This window comes from Salvelinus namaycush, chromosome 14 (assembly GCF_016432855.1).
Source record: "Salvelinus namaycush isolate Seneca chromosome 14, SaNama_1.0, whole genome shotgun sequence".
In the NCBI taxonomy this organism is placed as follows: domain Eukaryota; kingdom Metazoa; phylum Chordata; class Actinopteri; order Salmoniformes; family Salmonidae; genus Salvelinus; species Salvelinus namaycush.
The window spans coordinates 35069110-35082243 of NC_052320.1; the positions used below are offsets into that span (position 1 = coordinate 35069110).

General features: G+C 48.6%; 1 protein-coding gene across 1 annotated transcript in view; it reads right to left on the minus strand.

Annotated features, from left to right (window-relative positions):
• Positions 1 to 5255: 5255 nt before the first annotated feature.
• Positions 5256 to 13134, minus strand: part of LOC120059441 (protein SOGA1-like) — a 70773-nt gene continuing 62894 nt past the window's right edge. The window contains exons 11-14 of the mRNA XM_039008488.1: positions 9902 to 10156; positions 8479 to 8552; positions 6765 to 8394; positions 5256 to 6532 (exon numbers count right to left, since the gene is read on the minus strand). Coding sequence (XP_038864416.1) covers positions 6380 to 6532; positions 6765 to 8394; positions 8479 to 8552; positions 9902 to 10156 — 2112 coding nt within the window. The 3' untranslated portion in view covers positions 5256 to 6379. The remainder of the gene's footprint in view (positions 6533 to 6764; positions 8395 to 8478; positions 8553 to 9901; positions 10157 to 13134) is intronic.

Here is a 13134-nt window from a genome sequence, read left to right on the forward strand (position 1 = left end):
CAGAGGTGGCACTACAGGTTACAGAGTGGTGGAGGAGAACAGTCTTCCTGGGGCCCAGAGTTATTTCCTGATCTGATATTAGCCTAGGTTAATTCCTTACCCTAGGTGTAGGGTATGACAGAGTAATAAATCACATGTTAAACACAGTTTTATATGGGCTAAGATGGGACCAGATTATTTTTCTAATCAGGTCATATGGTTTTAAATCTCCTGGCACTAGTGAGGATGAAAACATTAAAAACCCTTTACACAGACAAATAGACAACAACTGCGATTAGGCAATAAAACTGACAGGGCTGAGCTCGCTGTATGCAGGGTTGCGTCGTGTAGGCCAGGGGCGTCAAACTCATTCCGTGGAGGGTCTAGTGTCTGCAGGTTTTATCATTGGTATCCTTGGTTAATTCTCATATATTAAAATAGCATACAAAATATGCTATTTTAATATATGAGAATTAACCAATGATATCAGGCCACACCCGGCCATGATTACAGACACCTGTGTGTGTCTTTTGACACTATATAAACGAGTCACCCCGCAGTGTTTGTCATTATACCCTGATGAAGACAGCTTGTCTGTCGAAACGTTGGACATAAATATTTTTTGCATCTGAGCTCCTAGAGTGTGCTGCTCTCCTTTATTTTTGAATTGATAAAAATAACCTGGTTTGTTGTAATGTTGTAAGGTAAGCCTACTGTACTTTTATATTCGTACGAGAGGGTTAATCATTCATTTTTGTTAAGCTAATGCAACTTGATGAAGACATGCTGTTAGCAACTGTGTCATGAGCTAAAATGTCACGAGCGTAGCCTACAGACGAGAAAATAAACCCTTTGTCTGCACATGCTTGTAAATTGTTGCATTATTCAAGAGTGTAATATGGTTTGGTTGAATTATTCATTAGTGTAATATGTTTTAGAAGAAAAGCTTGGCATCGTTGAATAGTTTGTGCTTACTGGCTAGTGGCTACTATGTTTTTTTACGATCAGTCTGAGCTGAGGATCAAGAATGCCGTGTAGAAATCACTTTCGCCACTGCGTCCCTTCAGATTCTCCTTCATACCTCATAGTGGGAATAGGGTCCTAGCTGTTATTGGCAGAGAGGTTTGGAACTTTCTTTCTTATTGGTCTATTAACCATTTTACCGCCTGGTGATGTCACCCGGCAGGCCAAAACTTAATCCCATCAAAACAGGTCTCGTCTTTTCAAACAGCTCTTACGCTAAAATGGCATTATCATCATTTTCTAAATGTCACAGCATTGTTCCAACCTCATAGTGCGGAAGTATATATAAAACACAGGAAATCACATTTTTGAATGCACTGAGCCTTTAACTACTGTAAAAGTGGTCGACACATGTCCTGGACTGGTGAGGTAAGTGTGTGTGTGTGTGTGTGCGCTCGTGTGTGCGTGCTCCCATGTGTGCATGTGTGTATGTTTGTTTGCGAGCACGCATGTGTCTGCATGTGCACGGCGAGGGCGGCGCCAGGTCCGTTGGAATGCACCCAAGTGTGAAATGAAATGCATTATGGGCCTGCCAGGCAGCTTGGTGCTGTGGGAGGAGTCCCTCTGGCAACACTCGGGGCAGACTTCCCTCTTTTTTTCACTCCCTCCATTTATACATATTTTATTATATAGTTATATAGCACTTTTTCTTCTCTCCAATCCAATCCCTTTCTGCTTTCTCTCTCTGGTATCTGTATCTCGCTTTACTTTGGTGAATTTGAAGAGGATTCGAAAGGTGACAGTCTCTCCATGACTGGGGATGCTTCACTGACCAAAATGAAAGTCTAAAGTTAAACATGAGATAATAATGGACTCATCTATTTTAGTGAGTGGTTCATCTCATAGGGTATATTTGTGTTCCATTTTTTAGCTCCCTTGACAAGTTCTAAATAGAAAGACGTATAAACATCTGACTTGTGTTACATAAGATGTGAACCCAGTCCCCTAGGACACCTAATGGTCATGAACTGTGGAGCCATTTTAAAAGAGCTGCTCCATTACATAATGACACCGTGATTTATTTCACCCTCTGATGATAGTGTCACCTCTACCCAAACAGGAAGTCTTGCTTTGTTTTTAAATGTCGCTGGGGTGAGGTCATTTCCTGTCTGTCCACCAGCCAGTCGGCCGGCCGGCGACATTCAAACCCACACTTGTTTTGTTTTAAAAGGAAGACAGGCGGAGAGAAAGAGAGAAAAAAACTCAAATCCCAGATGTTTCCAAAACGTGTAGCCAACAGGATCATGCACCGCCCCTCTAACCCCCCCCCCCCCCCCCTTCCCCAAAACCCCCGAATGTCAGTTACCCTCTGATGACATCACAGTCAAGTGTAACTAATCAGAGGACAGAGAGCAGCCTGTGTGAGACAGACACAGGCGGACTCTCATGTCTATTTTAGTATATTAGAACGCTAGAGGACACAAACAACAAGACGGATGTGATGGACACACAGCCGAGAACCACGTTGCATATTCACTGCAGAAAACCTCCTCCATCTCTTTCTCTCTTTCTCCCTCAGCAATTTCTCTCTCCTTTCTCACTCCTCACTGTATTCCCCCCTCTACCTTCTCCTCCTCCGGCTTCTCTCCCTCCCCTCTTCTCTCTCTGCCCAGTGTTTTATCATTTCTCTCTGCAGCTGCCCAGTCAGCTCAGAGAGTGCATACAGGGACAGCTGGGCTGCAGAGAAAGACAGAGTGAAAGAAAGTAAGAAAGAGAGAGAGAGAGGGGAAGAGAGAAAGGACACAGAGAGAGAGGGAGCGACCGCGATTTCTCTCTCTCACAAATACCAAATCCACAACCAATATATTGTCGTGTTATTTCAAGAATAATATAACAAAAAAAAATATATATAATGATTTTTTCAAACAAACATTTATTTGTGAACTATATGACAAACAGGAGGCAATGAGATCTCAGCTGAATGGGCTACATAGTTGGAACCCCCCCCCCACCCCAAAACCCCCTAAAAATCCACTCAAAATCACCTCTTTTCATTTATTTATCTCTTCCTTTCATTTCCTTTTTTCAAAACGAGTATGTACAAATAAATGTTCAAGTGTCTCTAGAAAGGGAGAGCGCTACATACTTCAACAGTCAGCTCAGCGCCACTGTAGACATTCAGCTTTATTCTCTATGCGAGGATAGAAAGAGTACAAATTATACCTCAATGTATTCTTTTCAAGTTACAATACACGTGATTCTTTTTTTGTTGTTTCGTTGTCAGTCATTGCATTCTTCTTTTACCAAGAGTCAATGTATTAAAAAGAAAGAAAATATATCAAGCGAATATACAGGCAATCTTTCAGTAATAATTTAGCTAATATTATTAACAGCATAAGCTAAGAATTCATGTACATATTGCTAGGCATTGTGACATGACAGTGGACAGTGTGGATAGGGAGGTGACATAATACAGTTTGCTTTAGGACAGATGAACAATGTCAAAGGTATGGTACAGTGGCATTGCCCTCTCATGCCTAGCAGTAACGCTCTCTAATTGGACTGTTGCTTTAGAACGTGCCAAGGCTCTCTCCTATCATTGGCTACCTGCTGTGTGACCAGCTACTGTTACCTGAGGGGGAGGAGCCTGCCAGACAGGTAGAAAAGCTATATTAGACCCGAAACAACTTCAAAAACACAAGAGGAAAGACCTTTACTGTAAACATAAGAACCTGAAGTGTATTAAGAAGAAGCATATCATATTTTCAGTTCCCTTTAAATTCAGGACTTCACTTTTCCATTCACTTCATGTGCTCTGTTAATTGTTTTGGGAAAGTAGAAGAGCAAAGTGGTCTTTGATACTGTATAACACTTTAGTATGTTTTGATGACAATGAGATGGCAGAGCCTTGCAGAGTACGCCTATAACCCTGACACTAACTTGACTGTACACAGTCTGTATCTATCTGGACCACGGGGACTGTAGGTAACCGGGCAAGCGCAGTTGTCAGAAGAGCTGCTGCTCACCAAGACAACTTTATATCAGAAAGGCACTCTAGTGACCTTATTATTGACAACACAACAAACATGGTGGGCCTCGGGCAGGTAGGCAGGTATTGCGTTTAGTTCTTCCAGGTCCTGTTTGTGAGGAGGGCAGGGAGGTAGCAGAGGACGGGTTGGGCAGCAGCTTCTATCAAAGGCCGGAGGAACCAGACCAGTTAGTCTGTCTGTGTGGACTGGAATCATGCTCGTCAGTGGTTGGATGGCTGGGCCTGGGAGAGACTGTGGGTCTGAACCACAAGGTCAATTAAATACTTAATACTAAAGCCTTCTACTATAATGTCCTGTTCTTAGAACCAGAAGAGCAACACAAACAAAAGAGCATGTTAACTTAGCTTCTGGAGAGAAAGGGGGGGGGTAGAGCGAGAGAGGGGGGGAAGAGAGAGAGAGAGGGGGGAAGACAGAGAACGAGAGAGAGCGAGAGAGAGGGGGGAAGAGAGAGAGAGAGGGGTGAAGAGAGAGAACGAGAGAGGGGGGAGAGAGCGAGATAGGGGTGGGGGGGGGGTTATGTGCGTGTTACACATTCATTGAGTCTCTCGGGGGTAGCGGCCAAATCAGTGTTTTTATGACAGTGACATGCTCATCTTTAAGGCACCTGCCAGGGACTGACTCCTAACCAATAGCCATTTATATAGAATACTCTGTGCCACTGCCAATTTGGCAAAAACTGAGCCTTTTCTCTTACCTAAAAGCCTTGTAAAAAGCAATTTTTTAAATTAGGGAAGAATCTGCACTATTAGTTGAGCACCATTGCAATCCGAGAAAAAAACAAAACAGATATAAATATATATATATATATATATATATATATATATATATATATATAAAAAATACAAATAATTTACTTCTCTGAAAAAAGTTCCTTGGTATCAAAAGAACGTAAACCATTCGCTCTCTCTCTCCGTGCTTCTAAGAGTTGGTGACGACTTGTCACTTCTGAATGACGTGTACATAAGAGTGTACTGTATATCCACCTTGTGTCTAAAATCATTATAAGAACAACAATGTGGGGTCCTAGTTGTCGTTTGACGCGAGCTGACCTAGTCCAACAGGCACTTCAAAGTCACCATAGTAACAGGCTGACTGACAGCTATCAGACCTTAAAGGGACACTCCAAAATGGAAGGAATCAATCAAATATAACTAGACAATTTCTCAGTCTCTCTCGTCTCGGATTTCATTTCAAGGTACAAATAACCCTCTTCACAACCAAGGCTTTTGTCCCCCCCCCCCCCCCCCCCCCATTTTAAAGATATTGTTTCTTCATTAAACATATTACACAAAGGACGTGAGAAAGTAACGAGCTAACCTTCTGTAGAGGATGTTGTCACACAAAGCAGGAGAAAAGAGGTCAGGAACACACCGACAGTCAATGAAAGAGAAACACACGCACAATTGAACAGATTACCCAGAGTGTTATTGGAATTGTAACTTAAACAAAGGAATGCATTTTGTCTCAAAATGGGACAAGGAGTTTGCGTTTTTTTCCTGGCAGGGAGTTATCTTTACAGCTGGGTTTAAATTGAGTATAGTTCCTCCTATACTCATACAGCCTACAGTACAGTACACACAGGAGACACCCCTCATAGTCCTAACCACCATACTATCATTGTGTGTCAACAGCAGGCAGATGACAAACCTTCAAACAACCTTCAGAAAACATAGGATCATATCATACGTGATATATCATAGCAACGTCAATGTCCTAGCCCGACATCGGATTCAAGTCTTTTGGAAAAACAACAAGCATAACATCAGGCAGTTGACGTAAAAAAAACAAAGAAACGTTGAACAGGCGTTTTTTTTATGGTTGATGGTTGACAACGGCAAGAGGTGATAATTCAATAGTCCAGGATGTTTCCCCCTGTGCAATTCCAGGTAAAGTAGAGTGCTGAGTGTTCTGACATGATATAAATCCAAAACACTGTCCAAAATGGCACCCGATTCCCTAAATACTGCACTATATAGGGAGTAGTGTGTGAAGTGGGGTTGTCCTGCTGGTAGTTGACAGTGGATATGGTGGTCACAGAGGAATCCTAGGAGATCGGGGTCTTCCTTTGTCCTTGGCATTAGAATATTCTGCTTGGGTTTTAGTTCCAATTCTAGACATCTGTGTATGTGCGCGCGCACGTGTGACAGTGATTCTGTGTGGCAGTTTGCGGGGAATTGTGTGTATGTACATTATGCATGTGGCAGTGTTTGTGTGGCGGTTTGTAGGTGTATGTATATATGTATGTATGTGTGTGAGCAAAGATGTTTGTGTGTGTGCGTGTACGTTTTGTGACAGTACTGTAGCCTATGTGGCAGTGTGTTGGCGAGGCAGCATGCATGTTCGTGTGTGTGTGTGGCAGTGTGAGCTTCCGTGCTCTCTCTGATCCATCACTCATTGCTTGGATCCAATCTCTCCTCTGTTGCCGTTGGAGACTCCTGGGAGAGGTGGATGCAGAGGCCCGGTGAATGGCGTGTGGCCGAGCGGGAGGGCCGGACGGAGCAGGAAGTCAGAGCCTGGGAGGTGCAATCACACACTGCATCCTGGGACAGGAAGGAGACAGTAAATAGTTACGTTATAATCCAATCCAATGAAAGACGAAGCTGTTTAAATAATATGCTTGGATATGATGTCCTGTGTGTGTGGGTGTGTGTGTGTGTGTGTGTGCGCGCGCGCACGTTCATGTGTATGCTCCTGTCTCTGCGTGAGTGTATGTGTGTGCGCCTGTCTCTCTGTGCGTGAGTGCGTGTGTGTATCTGGGTGTGTGGAACCTACCTCAATGCTAGAGCTCATGGTCAGGTCCCTGGCGGTGGGGTCCCTGGCGGTGGGGTCCCTGGTGGTGGGGTCCCTGGTGGTGGGGTCCCTGGCGGTGGGGTCCCTGACGGTGGGGTCCCTGGCGGTGGGGTCCCTGGCGGTGGGGTCCCTGGCGGTGGGGTCCCTGGCGGTGGCCCCAAGCTCCTCCCTGGGCATCTGTCTCATGAACCTCTTGTTAACGATCTTGGTGACACTGTCGTTCCCCACCAGCGAGGCCCCGGAGAGGCACTCTGGCTTAGGCTCATCCGTGGCCCCCACCTCCCTCTGCCCTCTCTCCCCTCCCCCAGGCATGGGCGTCCCGGTCCGACCGCATACGTTCCTGAAGAATTCCTGGAAGGGACCGTATTTCTGGGCTCCGGTGTCGGGGCCAGGGCCAGAGGGCTTCCCTGCTGCCTGACGGGCTGGGCTGACCCCCGGCTCACTCTTCCACAGGGACTCCACGCTGCCTGAGTGCTCCACCACACTGAACAGGCTGGACAGGCCGTCGTTGAGGCCACTGAGCACGGGGCTGTCCCTGGTGGTGGTGGAGCGGGCCCAGGCCGAGCCGCTGGAGGTCGAGGAGCGCTGGTGCAGGTTCCACAGGCTGCGATCCCGGGAGGAAGCCGAGGATGACCCCCCTCCGTCCAACTTGGAGGAGGAGGCGGAGATGCGGCGCTGTAGCTTGGGGGAGCCGTACTTGGGCGAGCAGCAGGGCCTGTCGATGCGGCTGTGCACCTTATCCAGGGACGAGGAGATGTGGCGTGAGCGGGCCGAGGCCAGTGAGGACGAGGGCCGGGGGGACCAGGAGGACTTGGTGTGGAGGCCCCCCACCCCCCGAGACCCGAGCCCGTCCGTCTGCAGTCCCACGCTCACAAACTGGGCCGTCTGGGTGGAGCGGCTAGACACCCCTACCGTCTGGCTGGCCGCGTCCTTGCTGCACTTCCTCTCCAGAGAGCTGGAGCGGATGGCCTGGCGCACGCAGTTTGTCATCTCCTTCATGTCGTCCGAGAGGTTGGCAGAGATCTCCAGGCCGTGGAAGGGCGCCACCCCCGCGCCACCGCTGCTGTTCTCCAGAAGTTCCCTGTGCTGCTCGGACAGAGAGCTCAGCCACTGGTCGTAGGACGAAGAGGAGGAGGCAAAGGAGGAAGAGGGAGGCTGGCCCTCCGGGGCCCCAGCGTCTGACGGAGTTGAAGCCCGGGACAGGTGGCCTTGCTGGGCTTGAGGTTTGTCCTGCTTCTCCTTGGCCAGCCGGCTCTCCATACGGCGCATGGTAGGGGGGCTGTAGTAGATGCGGATACCGGTCTTGTCGGGGGCCGTGTAGCTCCTCTGGATGCTCCCCAGGCCCAGGAAACTACTGGGGGAGCTGGGGCAGTCCCACGTCTTGAAGGGGGCATTACCCTGCTCCATCATAGCCACCTCATTGGTCAGGTACTTCCAGTTCTTCCTGGTGAGGTCACCCAGGTCTGTGTGGGCTAGAAGGGGAGGGGCATGGGTGTTGGGCTGGTCCTTCTCTCCCTCCTCATTGGCTGTCCCGTTGATCTCCTGACCCGGAAGGAAAGGACAGGCCTCCAGCAGTCCCTCCAACTCTGGCATGGACGGGATGGATTTGGTCCTGGGAGGAGAAAAATGACATCACTAAACATTTTTCATGATAACTGAAATGTAGAGTTTTGTATACATTCAAAGCCAATGTTACCTTGGTAAATTACTTCCACTTGTAACAGCGTCTGTTGCAGTTTCCCTTTCGGAGGTAGTTTTGTCGTGCAGAGACTGTAAGGGAGAGAAACAAGGAGAGGCTTTAAGTTGCCGGCCCAGCCAGGCTGTTAGGTTTTATAGGTAGTGTTTAATGGAGGACATGATGAGGATGTGGGCATCATGAAGGAGATACAGTATCTCTCCCTGACAGAGGGCTCGCTGTCCATGTAGTGACGCTGACTCGGGACCGTTCAGCTCACACACACACACACACACACACACACACACACACACACACACACACACACACACTAAACCATTTCCTCTCAGAGGGGAGGGAGGAAAGAGGAGAGGGGATGGGGGGAAGGAGAGGGAGGAGGGGAGGGAAGGAGAGAGGAGGGAAGGGAAGGGAGGAAGGAAGAAGAGGAGGATGGGGAAGGTTCATTGAAATCCTACAGTACATGACTGCTGTCTACTTCATGAAGGAAAGGAAACAACTTGTTTGTTTTTTTAAACAGGTTTTGTTTTCAGGGCGTTTTGAAGCACAGCGACCAGAACCAACAGCAGTGCTGCGACAGATTGGAGAAAATAGTAGAGAGAGAAAGAGGCGTCTGTCTGAAATAATGACATGTCCTCTTGTGTGCTTGGCCTCAGTGCTACGTTTCCTGTACAATTTTCTGCCACAATGAGTATGAGAGAGAGAGAGAGAGAGAGAGAGAGAGAGAGAGAGAGAGAGAGAGAGAGAGAGAGAGAGAGAGAGAGAGAGAGAGAGAGAGAGAGAGAGAGAGAGAGAGAGAGAGAGAGAGAGAGAGAGAGAGAGAGAGAGAGAGAGAGAGAGAGAGAGAGAGAGAGAGAGAGAGAGAGAGAGAGAGAGAGAGAGAGAGAGAGAGAGAGAGAGAGAGAGAGAGAGAGAGACCTATTTTCCAAGACCAGCCAGTCAGTTTGGGATAGACTGGATGACAGCCAGACAGGCACAGGTAATGAGGCTGGGCTGGTAGTAGGGCCAGTCAGAATATACCACGCACACACACGTGCTCACACACACACGCCTCCAGTGTGGTTAGACCACACAGCAGACACACTCCTGTTCAGCAGCATGCTGTCTGTCTTGTACTGGCCAGTCATCCACCCACAGTGAAAGTTCTATGGAAAACGCTAAACCTATAGTCATAGAGTTCAGGAATGCATACAAGCCTACAATTTCCTACCCGTGACAACCTCCCATTCCACCCCATCAAAATACCACCCGAGGAAGGAAAACGAAGATAGTCATTAGATGTCACAAGGATATTCAGCGTCACTCTCAGTACTCATGGCTAAGTGTCACTCTCAATATACATGGCTAAGCCAGACTACTAGACTATGCTAGAATAGAATTGAACAGAGTAGAGTAGAAGCTCTGAGGTGCAAAAAAATCTAGTTACCATCTTGTTCTGTAGCCTCTGCTCCCACTGGCCTCTCTCCTGATTGAAGTGCTCCAGGAGCTCCAGCTTCTCACGGCTCCAGTTCCTCTCTCCCATCTGCAGCTGCTTGGTCAGGTCCATGACGGCGGCGTACGAGTCGGCCAGGAGGTGCGGGTACTCCTCGCGCTCCCTCTTCAGGGCCATCTTCAGGTCGGGAGGTCCTTGGAGGTCCTTCTCTCCACCGGCCAGCACAGCTTGGCCCAACTTGCTCTCCAGCTGGAAGGGGGTGACAGAGAGAGTGGATTGGGCGAGGTTAATGAACATGGCGAATTATGAGAGATGTTAGTGCGATTGGTGCACAAGTTCTTGTTCCATGCATTTCGGAACAGCTACATTAGATGTAGGCCTACGGCTGATGAAATGCCCAATTGCAGAAAAGCTTCCTGAATTCCACTCTCTCTCTCTCACTGACTTCCACTCTTTTTCTTTCTTTCTGTCTGTCTTGTCTCAGAGAACAACTGTTAGTGTTTATCTGAATTAGTGATGTGAGGGTTGAGGGTCCTGACATAATGTGTGGATGAAGGGCGTTGGGCGGCGGGCGGGTTCGACCAAAGAGAAAACAATGCATAAAAAAATCGAAACGTCAGCATCACTCATGTGAATATCTAAACAGACTTTATTTGCTCTTTAGTATTTCTCCCTCTATAGAACCAGATACGGAGCAATGAGAGAGCCCCATGAAGAACAACAGCGGATGCTTTGTGTGTGTGTGTGTGTGTGTGTGTGTGACAATTTGAACAAGGCATCCCTTGTTTCTGAGGCGGAAGAGAAAACAGACAGAAAACCTGGAAACTCAGTCACATTAAAGAGACGACAGCTGAAGACGCCCCCACTACGTTTCTCCCCTCGTCCTCTTTTCCTCCTCTCTCCACCTCTCCCTCCTCTCCAATCCCCCCATTAGAATGAATCAAGCTGTGCTTCAAGGAGGCGATTGCTCTTTATATTTTTTACGAGTCCGTCTCGTTTCTTTCTTGTATTAGAGCTCACAGATTTCGGCGGAGGGAGCCCCATCAATCGCTACGGTAGGGACGACTGCAGGTTCCTCCCTTATATGGTGCTAATGGAGTCTGGGCGGCCTATTGGATGACTACGCCATTCGTCTCCGACGGCGACGGAGCGTTGATCTCATGTGATGATGAATATCCCTAATGAGTTTTATTGGTGAGGCGTTGCGGGGCTGTGACTTAATAGTTGTCTGGAGGTTTATGGCACAAAGAAAGACATTTGCTTTAAACGCTCCCAATTCACCCCAGATTCCCCCCAAAAACCACTGCAGACAGACTTCCTTAGAGGGTTTTCTGTAGGCATCTGTAGGCATTAGGCCCTAAGCCTGGTTCCACAGTGCAACAGCTGCCGGTGCCATGCCACGTTGCCAGGATGGCATCCTACTGATGTGGTTGGCAGAGCAGATCAGGGAGAGATTGGTCCCAGCTGTGCCATCCAGTTCTTGGGCACCAGACCAGTGGGTCTACACAAGACAAGGGCAGCAGTAACAGCATAGTTTATAGAGTGAAGGGGGTATTGTAGAATTGTGTGTGTGTGTGTGTGTGTGTGTGTGTGTGCGTGTGCGTGTGCGTGCGTGCGTGCGTGCGTGCGTGCGTGCGTACGTGCGTGCATGACTCTCAGGGTAGGGCAGCAGATGACGAATGAGTTTCTCCAAAAAGAAGAAAAGCAAAGTCACTCGTCAGCCCTTTCAGATGACAAATGATCCCAGACCGGGGAAAGAGAGCCAACACTTTGATTATGGCCGTGATTCACACAGGTGACGCCATTTTAAAGTGATCCAACTGAATTACTACTCTGGCATTTGGGTCTTCCTGTGAGTTCACAAACAGAACACAAATCAGGAGGTTAATTAACCCAAGGCTACAGCATGTGACCCGCTCCTGCAGTCCATGTAGGACCTTATTTAATCAGGAAATATCAACGAAAAAGAAGTTAGTTGTATCAAGTTTAATAAAGGTCTAGAACTATAGCGCAAGAAGCCCATTTTACTCTCTCCCTATCCCTCTTTTCCCCCTCTCTCCCTCTCTCCCTCTCCCCCCTCTCTCCCTTTTCCCCCTCTCTCCCTCTCTCCCTATCCCCCTTTTCCCCCTCTCTCCCTATCCCCCTTTTCCCCCTCTCTCCCTCTCTCCCTATCCCCCTTTTCCCCCTCTCTCCCTATCCCTCTTTTCCCCCTCTCTCCCTATCCCCCTTTTCCCCCTCTCTCCCTATCCCCCTTTCCCCCCTCTCTCCCTATCCCCCTTTTCCCCCTCTCTCCCTATCCCCCTTTTCCCCCTCTCTCCCTCTCTCCCTATCCCCCTTTTCCCCCTCTCTCCCTATCCCCCTTTTCCCCCTCTCTCCCTATCCCCCTTTTCCCCCTCTCTCCCTCTCTCCCTTTTCCCTCTCTCTCCCTATCCCCCTTTCCCCCCTCTCTCCCTATCCCCCTTTTTCCCCCTCTCTCCCTATCCCCCTTTTTCCCCCTCTCTCCCTATCCCCCTTTCCCCCCTCTCTCCCTATCCCCCTTTTCCCCCTCTCTCCCTCTCTCCCTATCCCTCTTTTCCCCCTCTCTCCCTCTCTCCCGGACACACAACACATTACTACTGCCATGGAGGAGAGAAACAAAAGCCTCTACGGGGGATTCGTGAGGAGGGAGGGAGGATGGAGAAGACCTGGCCCACTCCTGACCTGATCCACTCCTCCATGGCTGTAAATTGTGACCCAGTTATGGTGTTGAGTGGCTGTGGTGGTGCCACCAGGACAGCGGATCCCCACGGCACAGTGCTGCTCAGGGCAGGCGACCATTTACCTGTGCCCTTTCAGAGCCGTGGAGGAGGGACCGCAGAGGGAGGGAACAGTCTGACAGGACCAATGAACCATGCTTCAAACTGTCTACTGTACTGTGCCCCTCCCTCTCCTTCTCCACAGCTCACAACCCCCCCCCCCCCCCCCCCCTCTGTTAATTTCTCCCCCACTCTCTTCACGCTTTCTCTCTCTCTCATTATTACTCTTCATCTCTCCTCCTCCTAATTACTTTTTTTATTTTTCTCCTTCTCTTTCCCCCCCTGGTCTGATATTATGTATTATCTTGCTGTAATGCAGTGGCCTGTCTCAAAGCATGTTAGTTTAAGTCATTGCGGAGGCTGCTGTTATGAGAACGTCTCAGGCTGGCAGTCGTCTGGATATTAAACTCATCTCTCACTGCCAGACACACA